At 43.8% G+C, this 21,753-nt stretch overlaps 1 protein-coding gene across 1 annotated transcript in view; it reads right to left on the bottom strand.

Moving 5' to 3' along the window:
• Positions 1-6,210: 6,210 nt before the first annotated feature.
• Positions 6,211-21,753, bottom strand: part of ATAD3A (ATPase family AAA domain containing 3A) — a 446,196-nt gene continuing 430,653 nt past the window's right edge. The window contains exon 16 of the mRNA XM_078642408.1: positions 6,211-6,717. Within this exon, the coding sequence (XP_078498534.1) occupies positions 6,538-6,717 (180 nt within the window). The 3' untranslated portion in view covers positions 6,211-6,537. The remainder of the gene's footprint in view (positions 6,718-21,753) is intronic.

The raw sequence follows: 21,753 nt of genomic DNA, 5'->3' as shown, positions 1-21,753 counted from the left end.
TTCTGCCATCCAGCCTGTATTTCATGCAGCCAGCTTTTCGGAATGCGTGTCCGTTTGCATGCTGCCTATGCGTTTCGGGGTCTCACACCCCTTCATCCTGGGCAAAAAACGACACACCTGAGACCTGCTCATTGCATTTTCGGGATTTATTAAGCATGCCCGCCCTCCATGGGCGTGTTGTTGTTGCACTTCCCCCAGATGCATTATGGGGCATGCAGTCCTCTGTGCAGGTAAGTTCATCTCCTTTGAGTAAGTTCAAGTGTTCGTTTCCGATTATTTTTCCATTAGTTACTCTAAGTGAGCCACAAGTTCCAAAAGCCAGCTTTGTTTGCATATCTGAACATCGTGCCGAATAAAGTCCTGACAAGTTCAGAATTTACGGCTTCAAACAACTGGGAATACCTTTTTGTCCCAACTGTTGACGGAGCTTCCTCCCACGGCCGGGCAGCCGCGCATAAATTCAACACAAAATCGCCCTTTGCATTGGAGGAGCTCACTCGATGTTCTGCCATCCAGCCTGTATTTCATGCAGCCAGCTTTTCGGAATGCGTGTTCGTTTGCATGCTGCCTACGCGTTTCGGGGTCTCACACCCCTTCATCCTGGGCAAAAAACGACACACCTGAGACCTGCTCATTGCATTTTCGGGATTTATTAAGCATGCCCGCCCTCCATGGGCGTGTTGTTGTTGCACTTCCCCCAGATGCATTATGGGGCATGCAGTCCTCTGTGCAGGTAAGTTCATCTCCTTTGAGTACGTTCAAGTGTTCGTTTCCGATTATTTTTCCATTAGTTACTCTAAGTGAGCCACAAGTTCCAAAAGCCAGCTTTGTTTGCATATCTGAACATCGTGCCGAATAAAGTCCTGACAAGTTCAGAATTTACGGCTTCAAACAACTGGGAATACCTTTTTGTCCCAACTGTTGACGGAGCTTCCTCCCACGGCCGGGCAGCCGCGCATAAATTCAACACAAAATCGCCCTTTGCATTGGAGGAGCTCACTCGATGTTCTGCCATCCAGCCTGTATTTCATGCAGCCAGCTTTTCGGAATGCGTGTTCGTTTGCATGCTGCCTACGCGTTTCGGGGTCTCACACCCCTTCATCCTGGGCAAAAAACGACACACCTGAGACCTGCTCATTGCATTTTCGGGATTTATTAAGCATCCCCGCCCTCCATGGGCGTGTTGTTGTTGCACTTCCCCCAGATGCATTATGGGGCATGCAGTCCTCTGTGCAGGTAAGTTCATCTCCTTTGAGTAAGTTCAAGTGTTCGTTTCCGATTATTTTTCCATTAGTTACTCTAAGTGAGCCACAAGTTCCAAAAGCCAGCTTTGTTTGCATATCTGAACATCGTGCCGAATAAAGTCCTGACAAGTTCAGAATTTACGGCTTCAAACAACTGGGAATACCTTTTTGTCCCAACTGTTGACGGAGCTTCCTCCCACGGCCGGGCAGCCGCGCATAAATTCAACACAAAATCGCCCTTTGCATTGGAGGAGCTCACTCGATGTTCTGCCATCCAGCCTGTATTTCATGCAGCCAGCTTTTCGGAATGCGTGTTCGTTTGCATGCTGCCTACGCGTTTCGGGGTCTCACACCCCTTCATCCTGGGCAAAAAACGACACACCTGAGACCTGCTCATTGCATTTTCGGGATTTATTAAGCATGCCCGCCCTCCATGGGCGTGTTGTTGTTGCACTTCCCCCAGATGCATTATGGGGCATGCAGTCCTCTGTGCAGGTAAGTTCATCTCCTTTGAGTACGTTCAAGTGTTCGTTTCCGATTATTTTTCCATTAGTTACTCTAAGTGAGCCACAAGTTCCAAAAGCCAGCTTTGTTTGCATATCTGAACATCGTGCCGAATAAAGTCCTGACAAGTTCAGAATTTACGGCTTCAAACAACTGGGAATACCTTTTTGTCCCAACTGTTGACGGAGCTTCCTCCCACGGCCGGGCAGCCGCGCATAAATTCAACACAAAATCGCCCTTTGCATTGGAGGAGCTCACTCGATGTTCTGCCATCCAGCCTGTATTTCATGCAGCCAGCTTTTCGGAATGCGTGTTCGTTTGCATGCTGCCTACGCGTTTCGGGGTCTCACACCCCTTCATCCTGGGCAAAAAACGACACACCTGAGACCTGCTCATTGCATTTTCGGGATTTATTAAGCATCCCCGCCCTCCATGGGCGTGTTGTTGTTGCACTTCCCCCAGATGCATTATGGGGCATGCAGTCCTCTGTGCAGGTAAGTTCATCTCCTTTGAGTAAGTTCAAGTGTTCGTTTCCGATTATTTTTCCATTAGTTACTCTAAGTGAGCCACAAGTTCCAAAAGCCAGCTTTGTTTGCATATCTGAACATCGTGCCGAATAAAGTCCTGACAAGTTCAGAATTTACGGCTTCAAACAACTGGGAATACCTTTTTGTCCCAACTGTTGACGGAGCTTCCTCCCACGGCCGGGCAGCCGCGCATAAATTCAACACAAAATCGCCCTTTGCATTGGAGGAGCTCACTCGATGTTCTGCCATCCAGCCTGTATTTCATGCAGCCAGCTTTTCGGAATGCGTGTTCGTTTGTATGCTGCCTACGCGTTTCGGGGTCTCACACCCCTTCATCCTGGGCAAAAAACGACACACCTGAGACCTGCTCATTGCATTTTCGGGATTTATTAAGCATGCCCGCCCTCCATGGGCGTGTTGTTGTTGCACTTCCCCCAGATGCATTATGGGGCATGCAGTCCTCTGTGCAGGTAAGTTCATCTCCTTTGAGTAAGTTCAAGTGTTCGTTTCCGATTATTTTTCCATTAGTTACTCTAAGTGAGCCACAAGTTCCAAAAGCCAGCTTTGTTTGCATATCTGAACATCGTGCTGAATAAAGTCCTGACAAGTTCAGAATTTACGGCTTCAAACAACTGGGAATACCTTTTTGTCCCAACAGTTGACGGAGCTTCCTCCCACGGCCGGGCAGCCGCGCATAAATTCAACACAAAATCGCCCTTTGCATTGGAGGAGCTCACTCGATGTTCTGCCATCCAGCCTGTATTTCATGCAGCCAGCTTTTCGGAATGCGTGTTCGTTTGCATGCTGCCTACGCGTTTCGGGGTCTCACACCCCTTCATCCTGGGCAAAAAACGACACACCTGAGACCTGCTCATTGCATTTTCGGGATTTATTAAGCATGCCCGCCCTCCATGGGCGTGTTGTTGTTGCACTTCCCCCAGATGCATTATGGGGCATGCAGTCCTCTGTGCAGGTAAGTTCATCTCCTTTGAGTAGGTTCAAGTGTTCGTTTCAGATTATTTTTCCATTAGTTACTCTAAGTGAGCCACAAGTTCCAAAAGCCAGCTTTGTTTGCATATCTGAACATCGTGCCGAAAAAAGTCCTGACAAGTTCAGAATTTACGGCTTCAAACAACTGGGAATACCTTTTTGTCCCAACTGTTGATGGAGCTTCCTCCCACGGCCGGGCAGCCGCGCATAAATTCAACACAAAATCGCCCTTTGCATTGGAGGAGCTCACTCGATGTTCTGCCATCCAGCCTGTATTTCATGCAGCCAGCTTTTCGGAATGCGTGTTCGTTTGCATGCTGCCTACGCGTTTCGGGGTCTCACACCCCTTCATCCTGGGCAAAAAACGACACACCTGAGACCTGCTCATTGCATTTTCGGGATTTATTAAGCATGCCCGCCCTCCATGGGCGTGTTGTTGTTGCACTTCCCCCAGATGCATTATGGGGCAAGCAGTCCTCTGTGCAGGTAAGTTCATCTCCTTTGAGTAAGTTCAAGTGTTCGTTTCCGATTATTTTTCCATTAGTTACTCTAAGTGAGCCACAAGTTCCAAAAGCCAGCTTTGTTTGCATATCTGAACATCGTGCCGAATAAAGTCCTGACAAGTGGAGGGCGGGCATGCTTAATAAATCCCGAAAATGCAATGAGCAGGTCTCAGGTGTGTCGTTTTTTGCCCAGGATGAAGGGGTGTGAGACCCCGAAACGCGTAGGCAGCATGCAAACGAACACGCATTCCGAAAAGCTGGCTGCATGAAATACAGGCTGGATGGCAGAACATCGAGTGAGCTCCTCCAATGCAAAGGGCGATTTTGTGTTGAATATATATATATACATATATATATATATAAATATAAAAGCAGCGGAGAGAATGGACAACCCTGGTGTGTCCCTCTCAAGATGTTAACTTTCCTGGTGAAACCCACATTAACCAGGATCAGAGCTCACTGTGCTGTATATAGGGCCTTAACAGCGTTGATAAACACAGAGGTGAGCCCGAAAGCCTTCAGCACCTCCCACAAAAGGGCCCAGTGCACCCTATCAAACGCCTTAGCACCATCAACGGTAACAATGGCTTAGTGATATCAATTTAAAGCTGCCAGATCTATTGCAGAAATCATTTATGTATCAAATCATGCAAAGCAGACCTGGCACAAAACTCTTCTTCTCCGGGTGCGCTACTTTGCGGGGAACCAAGGAAAGCCTATATGCTAAAATGCCAGCAAAGATCCTAGAATCAAAATTTAATAAAGAGACTGCTCAGGTTGATGGGTTATAGGTAGTTTGACTTTTGGGCAATCTAGATTTACATGTGGGAGCTACTATGGCCCAAATTGAGACAGTGTTTTTCCCCGACACAATCTAGAGGAAAATTTGTTGGTTGCTCCTCCCCCACAGTGATGGGAGGCGATTTCAATATATTTTTGGAGGAAGTGTTGGATAACTCATCACAGAGAAGGGTAGTGGGGCACATCAAAGTGAGGACGTTTTTTTAATAATTTGATATTAGACTTGAATTTGTGTGATGTGTGGCGAAAAAAGGCTGAGGTCAAGAGAGGGTATACCTTTTATAGCAGTAAACACCAGAGTTCTAGCAGGATTGATTATTTTTTTAATTGAGAAGTTACTGATCACCTATGTTAAAGAGGTTAGGCATATCCTGGTCCACTGTTCCGATTAAGCTGATGTTCTGTTAGAGATCAGGTTCTCTAATGCGCAGATTAGCTCCAAGTGGACTATGGATAGGGTGTGGTTGCCAGACTTGGACCTAACACTCATTAAAAGAGAAGAGTAGGTTTTATTTCAGTGTCAACTTGGGCTCGGCTCCTATGAGAATAGTTTGGGATTCATACAAGGCAGTGTCCGTGGGTTCTTGTGCAAGCAAGGGTTTATTAGGTCAAGGAAACTATGAGAGGAAGATAGGGGTCGTGAAGAAGAGTTAAAGGCAATGGAAAGGGAACTTCTTGTTGTGCCTCGTGAGTTGGTACAGAAGCAGCTAAAGAGAGGTTGGCAGAAAAATGGGCAACGTACGTTCAGGTCATTGAGCGCAGAGTTAGAGCAAGGTGGTTGTTAGCAAGCTTGTGCAATTTGAATATGGGGAAAACAGTGGTAAATTGCTAGCCTGGAAGGCGCGAGTGGTTAGGAAATCATCTTGCAAATTGATAAATCTCAGAATAGAAAGGCAGCAGACCCTGAAGCTCTTCCTGGGGAATTTTATAAAGTAGTGAAATAATTAACAGTCCCAATATGGAAAGAACTGTTTAACTTATTATTAGCGGGGGCTCCGAGAAGTCCCTCTACCTTGGAATGATGCCCTAAAAGCTCCACTCTTAAAACCACTCAAAGACCCCCAAAAGAGAAGACTCATATATTGGGTTCAGTTGGTTAAATGGTCACAAAATGGTTTTGATTATCTAATAAAGCGCTGAACAAGCACCTTCGCCGACTACAGCTGATGGTCAGGCGGGGCTTGTGTCACCACATTCAATCTATGCTATGAATTAACTCTGTCAGTTCAAAAGAAAACTGTAAATGTGCACAGAAAGTAGCTTATAATCTGGCACGTTTATTGCTAAAAGTCTCAACGTCTGAAGAAATGAGAGCGAACTACCAGAGTCCTTTATTATAAAAGTATAGTGTAAAATTGTTTTCAGCAGCAACTGTTTTTTATAATGAAGAGCACGAATACAATTCTAGAAGATACTCGGACAAAATCCGTGCTGTATTAATATAATTAGTGAGTTTAAGGTCATATGTGTTGATTCAATTTGGTTAATAGACTATTTTTTTTTTTTATGAATGTTACTCTCCAACCCTCCGCCACCCCCCACTTCCAATGCGAACCCTCCGACGGAAGAGACCGCTTTGATAGCAGGTCTCCTGCTATGCTTAGGAAAGGCCACACCAATTAGCAGAGCCAGGCTAGCTGAGAGATTCATATTCCTTTAATGCAGCAGCCTCATCCAAATTTAAAACAATCATCAGCGTCAACGTCATTCGTGACCTACAAATATATTATTATAAAAAAGAGAAAGTAAACAAGTTCGGAATGAGGATTTGGATCGGAGGCTGCGGCAGCATGGCACGTTGGTGGTTCGCGGTCTACGGCTTGTCATGTTGGTGCATGTAGGGGTGTGGCCCTGCAGCCTCCACGCCACAGTACACGTTGTTTCATGCGTGTGGGAATTTCCAGTTTCCACACCGTCCTCCAACAGGTGCCTGGTTCTAACCCCGTGCTTCTTCTCTACAAGTCCACCTCAGACAGGCGTTCCTTCCAGGAGTGGCTGTAGTGGATTTTTGCCAAGGTCCGTACTGGCATCCTTGCCCTCAGCCTTCAGCCACGTCATCTTCTGCTGGTGCTGTCGCACCGCATCAGCAACGCGGGCATCAATCATGGCCTCTGTCAGGACGCCATCTTCGGAGGCGTAAGCAGCAGCCTGTGTATGGGGCAGAGAAAGATATCAGTTGTCTACTAAAAACAAGAAGCATAGTTCACAATCATAAGTCACTCATTCTGAACTGCTGCGTACGACCTAAACACCATTGCATCATGTTGATATATTGAGGGCAGTATCACAACTGGTCACAGCAGCCTGTTCTAGTTAAAATCGCATCAAACATCTTACACTATCAGCAACACCAATCCCTCCAAATCACGTATATTTTTGTCTCTAACCCAAGCAGCTGGAATGAAATAGACTATTTTTCTTCCATATATACATCCCAATGAAGTCGGGACAGTATCAAATGATGTCCCGCTTACACAATCCCACTTTAGCCAAAAGCTGTATTCAATCATATACATCAGTGGTTCCTAACATGTGGTTCGCGGACCTCCATGCGACTGTTCGGAAAATTAAATATTATTAGCAGATTTAACAAAGTACATATACATAAATATGAAGGAATTAGACATTGGAATATAAACATTTAGTTTAGTTTCTTGAGTCATAAGAGCATTGGCAGTACACCAAACAGAATCCAATATGGACGAATGGTGTCCTCAACTGAAGCAGCATTGGTATGCACCTAAAAAAAGAGAGCATGCATTAGGAGCAAAAAAAGAGAACGTGATATGCTAGAGTCTAGCATACTGTCTAATCTTTTAGGGACAATACTAAATTATTAGAATTGAAAACCATCCCATTAAAATTTCGAGCTCCACATTTTTTGTTTGTGAAATAAGCAGCGGCGGCTTCTCTGCTATTGCGGAGGAGTGTCGGCCCACTGCCTGCAGAGACAAACGAGAAACAAAATTGTCTAACTGCAGATCATTTTATTTTTCGTTCTGCGGTTAAAACTTGGGGTGGGGCCACAACACTGCAGCAGGGGAAGGCGGAGTGGTGAGCCCTGCTGTCAGTGCTCATGATGGTTTGGCCGACCATCTCAGGACGGACCAAACAGTCATGCGCACTAACATCTTTCCAACACAGCTGTGTTCCTGTGTGGAGAGATCAGCAGGCACAGGCTCCCAAGGTCCCGCTGGAGCACAAAACCAGAGAACTCCACCCAATCCCTACACTGCTCTCATGGTGACAGAAGCGTCTGGATTGGCCGCAGGGGGAGCTCGGAGAGTTAGCCTGTGCTCAGAGGAGAAGATGGCGAGCAGAACACCAGCAGGTACGTTTTTTAAAATCATCTCACCCCCTCATTCTTGGGCCCCACGCGGCCTCACCCCCGCGCTGCGTCACCACATTTCCCTCTGACGGCAGCTGCTACTGGAAATGAAACTATTTACTCATTTGTGTATCTGCTTGATATACATGCATGTTTTTGCATTTTTGTTTAATGTTCCGAGGTTTAAATCCTAGAAATCGTTAGGCGGGGTCAGCGGAGAATCTGAAGGTTTTCATTTAGCCTGTTTAGAATTTAGGATCACTCCTAATATACAAGTTGTGAAGGAACATTTCTGCCTCTGAAGCAGGGTTCAGAAAAAAATGGTACACCTCTGAGATCTCTTGGCTCATATGACAATGATAATTTACAACAAGGGGTGGTGATGGACAGAGTCTCTGAATTAAGCAGAGTACTCTCACCCAGTCAAGAGATCAGGGCTAGATCCAACACCGTTTTTTAGCTCATTGCACCATCCCAGTTTCAGAACCTGGCTGTATGCAAATTAGTCTGTCCCTGGCCCAGTGCATCATGGGAACAGGGCAGACCAGACTACAAAAGCCAATTCTTACACTGGGAAGGAAACAAGCTTCCGGGGACCGGTTTCTGCCATCTCAGGCGTCTTCAAGCCCTGATCTTTGGACTGGGTAAGAGTGGTCTGCTTAATTCAGACACTCTGTTCATCACCACCCCCTTTTCTGTATCGTTTTTGGCCACTATAGGTGTGGCAGGGTATACTCAGACATGAGTCCCTTTCTCACTGCTCCATCAGGATTCAAGCAAGCCGGGCCGAAGAGGCTGAAATGCCAGAAACCGGTCCCCGGTAGCTTGTCTCCTTTCTGGTGAAGAATTGGCTTGGTAGTTTGGTCTGCCCTGTTCCCATGATGCACTGGGCCAGGGCCAGACTAATTTGCATATAGCCAGGTTCCTAGCTGGGATGGGGCAGTGAGATAAATAACGGTGATGGATCAAGCCCTGATCTTTGGACTGGGTAAGAGTGGTCTGCTTAATTCAGACACTCTGTTCATCACCACCCCCTTTTCTGTATCATATGACAATGAGGCAGACAAGTTGACAAAAACGAGGGCTGAATGGCAAAGATCTATTCATCCAGCAAAAGAACCAATAAACAGTTTTCGCGGTTTTCCAATACATGTGGCTGTTGGTACAAACAGCTCTGTGAAACAACACTGACAGAACAATAAAGTATAGATTCATCAATGGAGTAAATTTTCTCTTCAACAATGCCATTTATAATTGCGGGCTGGAGAAATGCTGAGTATATTTGGCCAACTAGTCCGCTTCTTCGAAGCCATAGTACTGCTTCAACTAGCATATACACAAGCTTTCTCGGGACACATGGCATTGACATGTGAGTAGAAATAGACTTTTTTTTTGCTTGGTGTTGTGATTTTAAGGTTTCTACCAATAATCTCTGAAGTCTCTCTAACTGATAAATTGCCTAGGCTTGTAAAAGGATCTTTCCACATTGCAGCTCAAGTCCTACGTCCAAAGTAGCAAGTGGCCGCAATGGAAGGGGTGCTTCCTACATAGCTACAATTTAGAAACAGCACTTTACGAACAGAAAGGCAAGAAGGGAAGAATCAAAGGGAGGAGGCTCTGCGGGCCGGTCTTGACCAAGGTGTCTTCGTTCAAATAAGCTGCTGGGTTTTAGGCTGAGGCAACATTGGGTTAGCACCCGGAATAAATTTTTTATTTTGCACCGATCTCCTGTTTATTTTTATTTATGGCTCATTAAATGAAATGTGTCATTTTGTAATATATTTATGTAAAACTTGCTGCAGAAATTGTATTTCATCAATTAAAAAAAGGATTTTTTTTAAACACTAAGTATCAAGTGTCCACAGAACTTATCAAATATATTTCTAAAGTGAGGAAGAATGGTATGCTCTCAGTACTTAGCGTGAATGTATTTACAACAAATACTCCTTCATCTCTTATTTTTAAGCCCAGATTTCATTTTCATAATGGGGAAAAGGAAATGGATGTGTGGTGACACAAAGTTTTACGTGTTACCCCATCCGGGTGATTTTTTTCGCCTGCGCAATTTTCCACATTACGGTTTCTCCAGTATAGCCATGTTTCTAAGGCAGTTTGTTTTCATTGGTTGTGTTGCAGGTCTGCTTGCCACCAACACACAAGTGCTCATGATTAGGCGTATGTGCAAAAACTTTGAATTTAAGAGCATTCTTCTAGGATAACCTAACTATGGAGAGGCAGTGAAGATCGAATTTGATATGGATTCAGGTGACACCGGGTTATCGGACATTGGGAGTGTTTGGACGTTCTTAGCAGACAGCATTAATGAGTAAAAGGGGTCGTAAGGCGGTGCCACTTCTTTAATACAGCAACGCTAATTGCTCAGCTGGCCGCTGACATGGCAAAGCTGTTTATTTATTAATTCATGTTAAGGCATGGGGCAGTGGGTACTCATGTCATGTGGTTCATGGGGCTTTTTGGGCTTCGCTACTATACAAGTATGGGCGTTTTTGGTTATGCTCATTAAAGATGTGGGGGCTTCCGCATACTGATGCCCCGTTGCTTGAGGGGGGAGGGTTTGGCTCCCTGAAATGCACCCTGTTTCCGTGCTTTTAAACAGGACTCTGGAAACAGAAGGTTGGGGGGAGGAGGGAGGGTTACCATGGTCGATTTATTCCGCCTATTATGGTGAACAGCTTATACATCTTTGTCTTTCGTTTGGTCCTGGCTTCCATGCACGAGAGACAGTGCATTTATCTTGAAGGACTTTTATGTCCAGAGAGTTTAAGATCTGGAAGGCTATTTGGCTTCCTTGGGCCCAATGGTTACGTCATCATGTGTGGAGATAATGATGTTTTCCTAGTACGGCACTCTTACCGCCAGCCAGCACACCCATTTGGGGTTTGTGCTGCGTGGTCTATATAAACATTTATGATCTTTTTTGGTACTCATGGTCATACTATGCATATCATGTGAATATCCTAGATTACAAGAAGTGGGGATTTATAGATCTTGTTTGATTGATATGCGACTTAGTGAATTCTAGTCGTTATTCTATATATTGGGTATATGTGGTCGGTGGATGTATTTTTTGTACAACTGGGGCAAAATTGACATAACACTTGGGTATTTCAAAATAGCACTTACTTTGACTCGAATTAATTTAATTATTTTATTTAGACACTTTCCCCAATTTGAATAAACCGCAATGTGAAGATCTTGCCCAATTCTCCACCAAAAAAGTGGAATTAATATATTCCACATTGACCGGGAATACGTCATCATCCTTTGCCTCATTACTCTCCACCCCAATCCAATTAATGTGGCCATCCGTTGACAACGCCCCGCCTGATATAAATACCATTATTAAAATAGATAATTGGTCACCACTTGACAGGATGTCCTTTAAACAGCATTTGGGCCGTATTAAATCAGGCTCCCCGTGTGATCCTCTCCCTATTTCTGTACTGCAGCAGCTTGACCTATCTATACTTGTAATTATTATGGAACTCCTGAATACATCTTTAAAGGACTCTTATGTCTCCCTGGAATGGAAGCATGCAAGGGTCATTCCACTGTTGAAAAAGGCCAATGCTGACCCTACGGTGTCATCGAACTACCGGCCTATTTCCTTGCTTCCTGTTTTTTCAAAATTATTAGAGAGACGTATTAATGGTCAACTGTTGCATTTCATTGAAAATAATGGGATTCTGCATCCATCACAATCTGGATTTCGAACGGGTCATTCTACGGAGACTGCTCTACTTGGCGTAACAGAAAAGTTGCGCCAAAATCTAGATGCTGGCAATACGGTCGCAATTGTCCTGTTGGATCTAAGTGCGGCCTTTGATACGGTGTCCCATGCCGTGTTGATAACGGCCTTACAATCTATAGGGGTTACTGGTACTGCTCTTAGCTGGTTGACCTCTTTTCTTACGGGCCGCACGTTTCAGGTCTTCTCCTCTGCAGCTAACTCCAAGATTCATTCATCCCCGTATGGAGTCCCACAGGGGTCTATCCTTAGTCCTTTGTTGTTTAACATTTATGTTAGACCCTTGACAAAGATCGTCGAAGAAGCTGGGTTGTCGTTATTTTCTTATGCCAATGACACTCAGATTACCTTCTCACTCTCTGCGGCAAAAAACTCAGAGCCTTCTGCCCTTCGGGCTGGGCTGTGCAAGGTGGCATCTTGGATGCATGCCAATTTTCTCAAGCTGAATGGTGAAAAAATAGAGGTTCTGGTATTGGGTAAAGACAAAGCTTTGGGGTCCACAACATTGGTCCACTGAAATGGGGGCAGTACAGCAGCCTTACCCTCTTGTTCGTAACCTTGGCTTTATTATTGACGACTTGCTATCTATGCATCAACAAGCCACGAAGGTTACTGCAACATGCTTCACCATTCTGAAGTGGCTGAGAAAAATTGAGTGGATGCTCCCTAGCCCTACCCAGAGAACAGTAGTCCAGGCTCTTGTTACTTCTCGGCTGGACTACGGTAACATCCTCTATCTTGGAGCTACTAAAAATGTGACACGAAAGCTACAGAGAGTTCATAACTCTGCGGCCAGACTGCTATGCAGAACTCCGAGAACAGCTTCTATTTCCGCTTCCTTGAGGGACCTACATTGGTTAAGAGGTGAAAATCGAATTAAGTTTAAAACTCCGAACTATATGTCCAGAATCAAGCACGGCATGGCACCCATGTGCGTGAAAAATCTAGTCCACCCGTATCTGCCTTCAAGCACTCTAAGATCTACTACTCAGACCAAATTTCAGGTACCTAAGATCCAACTATCCTGTATGGGTGGCCGTTCTTTTTCCTATTTGGGCCCGGTTCTGTGGAATGCTCTTCCGTTGTCTCTTCGCACACAGATGAATGTTACTCTTTTTCGTAAGTCTCTTAAAACCTAGCTTTTTAATCAGTAGTTTCTTTCTTCTCTGTCGTTTCCGCAGGGCGCCGGGAAACCCGTTTGGGTAGCTGTTGCGCTTAGATATAAATTTAAATAACATAACATATTTTTGGGGGGGACACTATTGCCCCATCTAATAGTTGATAAATGGTAATCTTGATTCGATTAATCTCTTCAGGCATTTTATGGGGGACACAATTGCCCATGTAATATTGTATTAGCTGTAAACTCTTGCCAGACTAGGCTTACGAATATGGAGATCATTGAATTGCATTTTGCTTGACACGAGTAATGAACCTGGATATTGTTCATATCAATCTATGAACCAGGAGTCTAATGAATATTAAGACACAAAAGGTATGTCCACCTCAAACCATATATGGGGCAAGTAAACTTAACATAGAAAGCATTATAAAATCAAAAGGAACAAAAAATCACAATATTAAAATATAAATTATGGAAATATGGAGGGCATTGTTTAACTACATTATGCTTGCATCAATTATGGTCTATACGTATGTTTTTGGATTATGGGTTAGTGTATTGTGATCGTCATGTTTGTTGTTTATCATTGTATAAAATGGACCATCAGTGTGTAACTTATTTGTTTTTGAATTATTGTGATGTTTGAGTATGTTTTATTGTTTGTGGAACTGTTTCTTATATATGTTTTTGTACATCATTTACAGCCCTGAGGTTCAAATGACTTTCTGAACGAAATGCGTTGGCTGGATGTGTATATAATACATTTTTATACATTACATGAGAATTAAATAAAGGATAACTAATTTTTAAACAAAATCGAAGATTTGTGGACTGTTATATTTCTGGGTGCCCCATTCCACATTTTTGTAATCTGGAAGCTGGTACTGGAAATGAGTAGTATTATGGTTTAATCTATTGGAACTGTGTGTGAGGTGTGGTTAACAGGTCCGCCCTTAGTGTTTAATTTTTCTGCAAGCCAAGAAAAAGCATTACTGTTCAAATAATAAGTTATCACAGGGCGCTAAGGACCAGGCTTTGACACTTTGGTAATTCAGGTGGTCTAGAACTGACATACTTACAATAAGATTAAAAGACTGCCAAAAGTATGTTATAAAGAATTTTGTGCTCCTTAATGTCCGTTTCCAGGGGCCACATGTACAAAGGTTTTTGCCTGCCACAAATGGCACAATTTTCATAATTGGGCCATATGCAACTGCAAAAAAGCCTTTTCAGATGTACCAAATCCTATTTTGTGATTTGATAACTTATTACCGAATCGCAAAATGGGTTAGTGATTTAGTATTAGGAAGGGGCGTGTTAAGGGTGTCCCTTCCTGACAGCGACTTGCAAGGGTATGTATGAATGTTTTGAGACCGGAATGCAGTCGCAAAACATTAGCATTTTACCACCACCGTCAAGTTAGTGGTAACCCAGTCACAAACGGGAAGAGGTCCTTAAGGGACCCTTCCCCTTTGTTAACGTATGTGAAAACGTTTTTAAGAGCAGGCAGTGGTCCTAAGCACCACTGCTTACTCTTAAAAAATGGAAAGAAATCTTTTCATTGTTGTTTTTGAAACGCATACCATTTTCATTTAAGGAAAACAGGCTGCATTTTTTTTTTAAACATTACTTCATTTAAAAGCGAACCCATATATTGTGGTCTGCTGTCTCATCAGGTTACCATTACTGTGCTTTTTAGCGATTGCCAATGAGTCTCAAATTGCAATCTGCCTAATAAATATTAATGATGTAGGTCAATTGCGACCCACTGGGAATCGCAAACAGTGTTAAACACACTGTAGTACATAGCTGTCTGAGATTTCCGAACTGTGAATCATAAAAATGTGCTATTGGGAAATCGCAAACAGGCAACCTTGTACAAGTGGCCACAAATGCAATTTGGATGATAAAAGCACGGCGATGAGTTGGTAAAAAAGGTAGCCACTTTCTACTGTAAATGGCAGCAGAGTGAATGCACCTTGAATTAAGTTTTGTCTTATTCACACATGCGTGATGTCTATTAGCTGTATGGTCTGGTTAGGCTTCAGTCGCCTTGATTACAAGAGATCTTTCAGGTGATTTCAGTTGCATTACCCATGCTCCACAGGGACTAAAAAAGGTTGAACTCGATTTCATGAAATCTTAGGGCTCTTTGGTGTAAAGCATGGACTCCAACAATGATACACGAGAGCTACTACATGCCACGTTTTCTTGGTAACAACTATCCTTGTAAACGATTCCCATTAAAATGTGTTGGTTGTAAAAGTATCCCAACTAAGATATCCTGAAAGTCCGACATAAATCTGGTCCTCTAGGACGAATGTACGAGCCTGGTTTAACACATTTTATTGTTTTAACTCTGACATATCCATCAAGCGCAAGGAGAGAATCAAACCCCTGAACTTTGAAATTCAACAGCATAGTGTTCCCTCCTGTAGCAATCCGATGAAAACACAGTAAAAGCTCTTTGCACAACCACTGATCCAAGTCCTCAGACTGACCCTGATTCTGCTAAAGTCGGAATTTCCTTGTCTACAGAGCGGATCTGGTCTTTGCGCCGTTCTAGAAGAATTCCTCATTATTGCGACCACTTGGTCGATATTTTTTTTGTGCTTCTGTGGACAACCTCCGGCCGTATAAATGGTACCCTCCATGCTCATACAGATGTCTAAACCCTTCTTCCAGCCCTCCAAGGACGGAGGGTCTGCACTCTGCCATGCCTAGGCAAAGTTCCTCTTGACCACAACCAGTTCCAACCACAACAAGGCCACCTGTTACCTACTGCTGTCAATGTCAGTGGTGACGTGAAGGAGAGTGAAATGTGGTTCCCTGGGTCGTCTCCGCCCAAACACTCGCCCCAAGCATGCAATCAGCCCCTCCCAGAAGGGAAGCAGGAGTTCACATGTCCAAAATGTATGCAGCAGGTCCCCACTAAGCGCTCCGCACCTCAAACAGTTCGGTTAAACTCTCGCCCCTATCTTCTATAGTCGCTCTCGTGTGAAGTGGACTCTGGAGGTATTTCACTTGTCTGTGTCTAGACCGAGAAGCAATTGCTACTTCTCGGGGAGGGGGAGAGGCAAAGGCCTCTCTCCTAACTTGATCTATTAGGGTTCAGAATTCCACAGCCTACACTGCCAGTAATTGATCAAATGTATCTTCTGAATTATAACAAATGATCGGTACACACAAGATAACTTATTATGAACAGTCAAGTTCGCTAAGTAGGACCTTGGCCTCTATGGGGCTGTGGTCCAGTACAATCCTGGTTTAAAGAGTTCAAGATTGGGTGTAATAGCTGTTCATTATGCATTTCCTAAAATGCATTCCGAAATCTTATACCAAACTAGGAACCGAAAAATCTCTTAAGCAAGCCTTTAAATAATGTAAACAAAACGTATTCAATGAGAACATCAAGGCCCTACAAAATGAAAGTCACCAGGTCATACTGGGCACCTGCAGAAAGAATACAGACACCAAAGTAAGAAAAAGCCATGTCTGGTTCCTGAAAAAACCCACAATGCATGGATTGAAATCTATAGAACAATCTCAAAGGTCAACAAATCTGGTTCAGTTCACAGAGGGAACATGCGGGGACTAATGCAGGAGAGAAGGTATGCCAGCAAAGAACAGGAAGTGCCACGCAATGATAATGTATCACATGGGGTTCGTGATGTCTCCCTTCATCAGTCTCCAGCAGAGTGAAGAATTACCAAATTAGGTTAATAGAGATTCTACACAATATTATAAAACGTGGGGGTTTGCTTACTATCACTGAGATTACTAGGAAATGCTCCGGACTTGACAGGGCCTCGTTGTCCTGTAAAAAGCCCCGGGATGTTAGACAGGGTCGAAAAGTGCACATCTAGTTGTGATGGGGATGATATAGCCTAATGACTCCATACACCCCCCTAAATTTTTTCTTTAAAAAAAAAAATCTGTATAGGATAGGGTCCCACATTTTGAGACAGTAAAATAGCGGAGTACCACGGGGACAGTGCATCGTACTAGTGCTGCGATTGCCGACCCTGCTTAAACGTCTTTTTTTCCAATTTTTTATTTCAGATATTTTTACACTACGTGTCAAGACCTCTCTGCGGGACCAGGGTTTACAATCACTCAAAGGTCTGGCCGAGACAGATAACAAATGAAACGCATTTTCTTTCCCCACCGAAACCTAAAATGGCAGTCTTATCGTCACCGAGCTCTGATGTTTATTTTCGTGCGGCTCGGTGTGTGGAGAGCTGGGCAGGGGAATTACTCCCCGCCGAGGGCTCTGGTTAGGGGGAACGCCTCGCTGACACCGGGATATTGACACGAGGAGAGAAATTGGTTTTCCATCATCCGAAATGGAATTAGCTGACATGGGCGAGTGGCTGCGCTGGCCGCAGACGTCCGCAGGCCAGGCGCCGTCATCCCCAGGCACCGGCAGACACAGCCTGGCATTCTGGGGCGACGCGCACAGCCCGAATGTCAGATTGGCTGCAGCGCCTTCTGGTTCAGCGAGAACCCGTGAAAATACAAGGCCGACATTTTATGAGAAATAAGGGCAAACATGATGCAGTCAAATATTTAGTTTGAAATCCCAGCAGGGCTTCCCTGGCACTTCTTCCTTCCGAGGTCGATAAAATAAGTATAATTAACTGGGTATTAGTTATTCTTAAAGCGTGTGGGCATGAAGACATTTAAGGGATTTGTGTATCTAATTAATGTATCGTACATACCATTTAAGGGATTTGTGTATCTAATTAATGTATCGTACATACAGGGTTTGCTGTTTTATCATAGGATCGCGTGTAGATTCCCGGAAAGGCAACCAGTGCTTGATTTAAGTCTCGTTATTTGCGACGGGCACTTATTTGACGTCATCTGACATTTCTCGAGAGCAAGGGGGGTGGGGGTGGGGTTCACACACAAGGAGAAAGAGATATACGGAAAACCCCTCACAAATGGAGAAAACAGGGACCTGCCGGCGTGAGATAGAGAAGCAGGTATTGGGGTGGAATAAAGAGGCATGAGGTGGATTCAAGACTGCACAGCCTTGGTATATGTACTAGTGCCGCCACGGGCTTCTAAGCAATGACTTGGGCACCAGCACTCATTCTTTTACACGCTAAGCACTGGGAAACCTCATTTCAGCCTTCCAATGTTGGAAATGAAGTTATTTTTAGTTAGTGGCTCGTATCGTGTAGCAATAAAAAAAACAAGCATTTGCAATGCAATAGGTCTCGCATTAGTTAAATGCAGAGCTATTGGCTTTTCAAATGGAAAAGAACTGCGGCGTCCACCTGCCTTTGTTTTTCTATTTATTGACCTTTTTGTAACAATGGTGGCACACTGCGCTTTGTCTTTAGATGCTTAAAGGTAAAGAAGGATGTGACATGATTGCTCCAAAAGTCAATACATAGAAAAAATAAGTTGTGCGGCTGCCGTTTTTTCCAGTTTATTTACTTTTGTAGCTAATATGTTGAAAAGTAAAGTGCAGGCTGCCGCAATATAAAAGTAAATAAATGGGGGAAAAATGCAGCATCTGCTCACCTTAATTTTTTTATTTATTGACTTATGTAGCAATGGCGGCGCGGCGCGCTTTAGCTTTAAATGTTTTTAAAGCTAAAGTGTGGTGTACCGCCATTGCCACAATGGTCAATGAATAGATAAGAAATTAATCAATGTCTGATGAGCAAAAATTCAGAGACATGCAAATTCCGGGCAAGACAAATATTATTATAGTTACAGGATCGGGTGAGATCGTGTAATGCTGATGAGGGGGGGAAGTGCAGGTAGCAGGAGGAAAAAGTGCAGGGAGCAGGCGCCATCGGGGTCCGATGAGTAAAAGACATGCAAATCGTATGTGTTAGTTCCAAAAGGCAAAAGTCAACCAAAAAAAAGAGTCCCCACAAGGTTTGGTAAATAACATGAAAGCGTAACAGCACATGTAATAGGGCCGGTCTTCATGGGAGGATACAAAATTCCAACAGGAGGGACTACTAAGTGTATTCACCAATGAAAAGCCAGCTTTTTTTTTTTTAAAGGACAACAGGAACCACTGAAAAAGATGGGTGTTTTTTTCAAGCCCATATCCTAGATACAGAAGGTTGCCTAGGGAAGACCTAAAACAGAATCTGTATTGTGTAATTAAGCACACCAAAAGCAGTTAGCAATTTTTGTGCAAGAGTGCCTGCGTTGGTGCTAGGAATCATACAGTGTGCCAGGACAAGGAGAGCGCAGAAATACTCCATATCTTGGTGAATATGGCGCTTTCAGCTCTCCTCCTTTCATGCAAAGCTGCATAGCAAGTTCCTTTGCTGCTTGGCGTTGAGTGACATAATAGTAAATGTGGCCCTAGCCATTATTTCAGATGACCTTGTGTGCATGATATCTTACCTGTCAAAGAGCTAAAGAGCCTATAATGCCTTGTGGCTCGGTTGTTATAGGTTATAATTTACCACTGTCCACATGCCATAATCTCTGTTTTGGAGGATGTTAGCTTAGATGGGTGACCATCATCTATTCGTCCAAGGCAAAGAGATTTTCCTCTTCTTTCCTTAGGGTTTTCCTTTTTTTAGGTAATCTGCATGTGATCTGTGTAACTGTATCATGTTAAGTTAAATAGGTTGACGAGGTATGTTAATGATGTGTTAAATGTTGAAGAGGAGCCGGAAATGGACTGTGAGCCTAATGTGGAGATTGGGCTGTTGGCGAGGGGTCTGTGGTTGGCAGGATTGGACAGGTTGAGATTCTGCATTTTTTTGATGAGTGGTCTGATAAAGGAGATTTTGAAGTGATTTAGGGTAGAAAATTGTGATACAGCTTTTTAGCTCAAAACTGGGGAGGTGAATGTTTCATCTTCAGGGATAGTTGTGTGTGTTTATTCAATTTATTTGTGAAATTATATATAGCTCAAACATAACCCATCCGGGTATAAGAGCGCTGTGCAAGGAGCAGACAAGTTAAACAAATAGGCATATTTTACCAGCTGAACTCTCCATTCCACACAAAGGCTGAAAAGTGAACAGAAAATTTTGAAGATTGAGTGTGGTGGTTATGCACCCATGTGTTGAAAATACAATCAGCACATAATAAATGCGCAATTAAGCGCTATTAAAGCATCCAACAGCACTTGCTACTATGACCGACTTACCACACATATACATTTGCGAACGTACCCATCATACTGAAAACACACACCTGCAGAACCCGACTCAAAGCCCAGTCTATGATGGACCAATTCGTAAAGTCATACCTCAGACTACTAAAATGTGCTGTGAAGCCACTATAATGTTTGAACACACCCACTATAGAAATTCTAATTAACAATAGCATCTGCGCTATTCGATTTTGCCAGGAGCGTCTACCCGGAGGTTCTCCTACATCAGATGGACTCAAGGGGCAGAGGCTTATCCAGAGAGAAGTATTATTTGAGTTGGCCTTTCCTGACCACTTCTCAACACCTCATACGTCTTGGAGTGAGGAGAGCTTCATACTGACACTTTCAGCCTTGGACAGCTTTCAGTAGTGTATAGACACTGGCATGTCTACCTGAAATAGAAAATGCAATCCTGAGGAATTGCCTTGAATTTCACAATTTTCTCTTCATAGTCTGCTGAATAGATGACATTCAGCACATCCAGAAACAAACTGTGCTGCATGTGTGATGGAATGACGGTAATGGGCTCATATCTGCTGTATGCCTGCATGTCATGTATGTTGTCTTCTGTCTCTACCGGCTGTTGAGCCAGCAGCATTTTGTAAATTGCGCCAAATTTTGGCCACTTCGGCACATCCATCCAAGACGGAACTGCACTTATAAATTCTGTGTCGGTGACTATTTGAAATGGGGGTGCCAACTATTTCACCATCTCTAGAATCCTAGCATGGCTTGCTGCTGTATGTGTTTTGAAGACGTTTTTATTTAATCAAACTTGATTGTAAGGCGGTGGACAGAATCAATATTGGTCAGTCCACCAAGCGCCATGATTAATTACAAAAGCACTAGCACATATGCTATGCATTTGGTTTTTACAGTTTGTCACCTCCATGAGGAGCAAATTATTTTTTTTTAAAGCCAGCAGTCGTTAGTTTTGAAGCGCACTCTTTGTGGCTGCATAGTGCCATTAAGACCAGTACTTAAAAACATATTCAGTTTATTACTAATAGTTTTCACATTACATTGGCACTGTGACTCTTGTTCACTGCCATTATCAGAGTCCAATAGGCCCCTTCATCTAGCGTTAAAAAGGAGACCCCTGTGGAATCATGATTCAAGAGTCCGCGCCTCAGTAGTTGCAGCCCTCAACGCTCCAAAGTCTCCGTAGTGCGCCACGTGTGCAAGCTGCATTGTATAAATCCCAAAGAAGGTACATTAGTGAAATAAAATAGCCTTGGTCGTTTTCGTGTCTGTGGGAGGTGCATGATTGACTGGCTGGCTGACCCTGTGAATGAGTTAGCTTCGGTGCAGTGAAAAAATCACTTCTTAGTCATAACATAAAGAAACAATACACGGTTACTTTGGTATGGCTGTGAAAAATAACAAGTGGGTGCTAAAGTGATGCAAGGACTAGAGCCCTCCTCGACACAAGCGTGTGCTGCCCATTTTCTGCCCTCCAAAATGACGCAATTGTTTTTAAAGCGTCAGCTTGTGACTACGGCCACGCTGAACAGTTTCATATGATGGCGACAGACAGACAGACGCTCCTTGCTATACCAAAGCACGCTGGTCTTTTTCTACAATCAGTCTGAGGGCTGTGCAGCAGTGGCAGATAGTGTAGCACGGCAAGTAAATGATCCAGTCCGGATGGGCGGTCCCAAAAGGAGACAGGGCGGTAACAAAGAGGGACTAAGAAGCCTCATTATCAATCGTAAGTCAGCATTTACCATGGACGATGACGCCAGTCAATGAAAAATATAGGCGGGGCTTTCACAGCACTTCCACATCTGTCCCTACTACAATATGCCTCGCACAATGAG

The sequence above is a fragment of the Lissotriton helveticus genome, chromosome 5_1 (genome assembly GCF_964261635.1).
Source record: "Lissotriton helveticus chromosome 5_1, aLisHel1.1, whole genome shotgun sequence".
NCBI lineage: Eukaryota > Metazoa > Chordata > Amphibia > Caudata > Salamandridae > Lissotriton > Lissotriton helveticus.
Note: the sequence above shows the minus strand (reverse complement) of the source record. Positions and strands in the feature narration are given on the sequence as shown.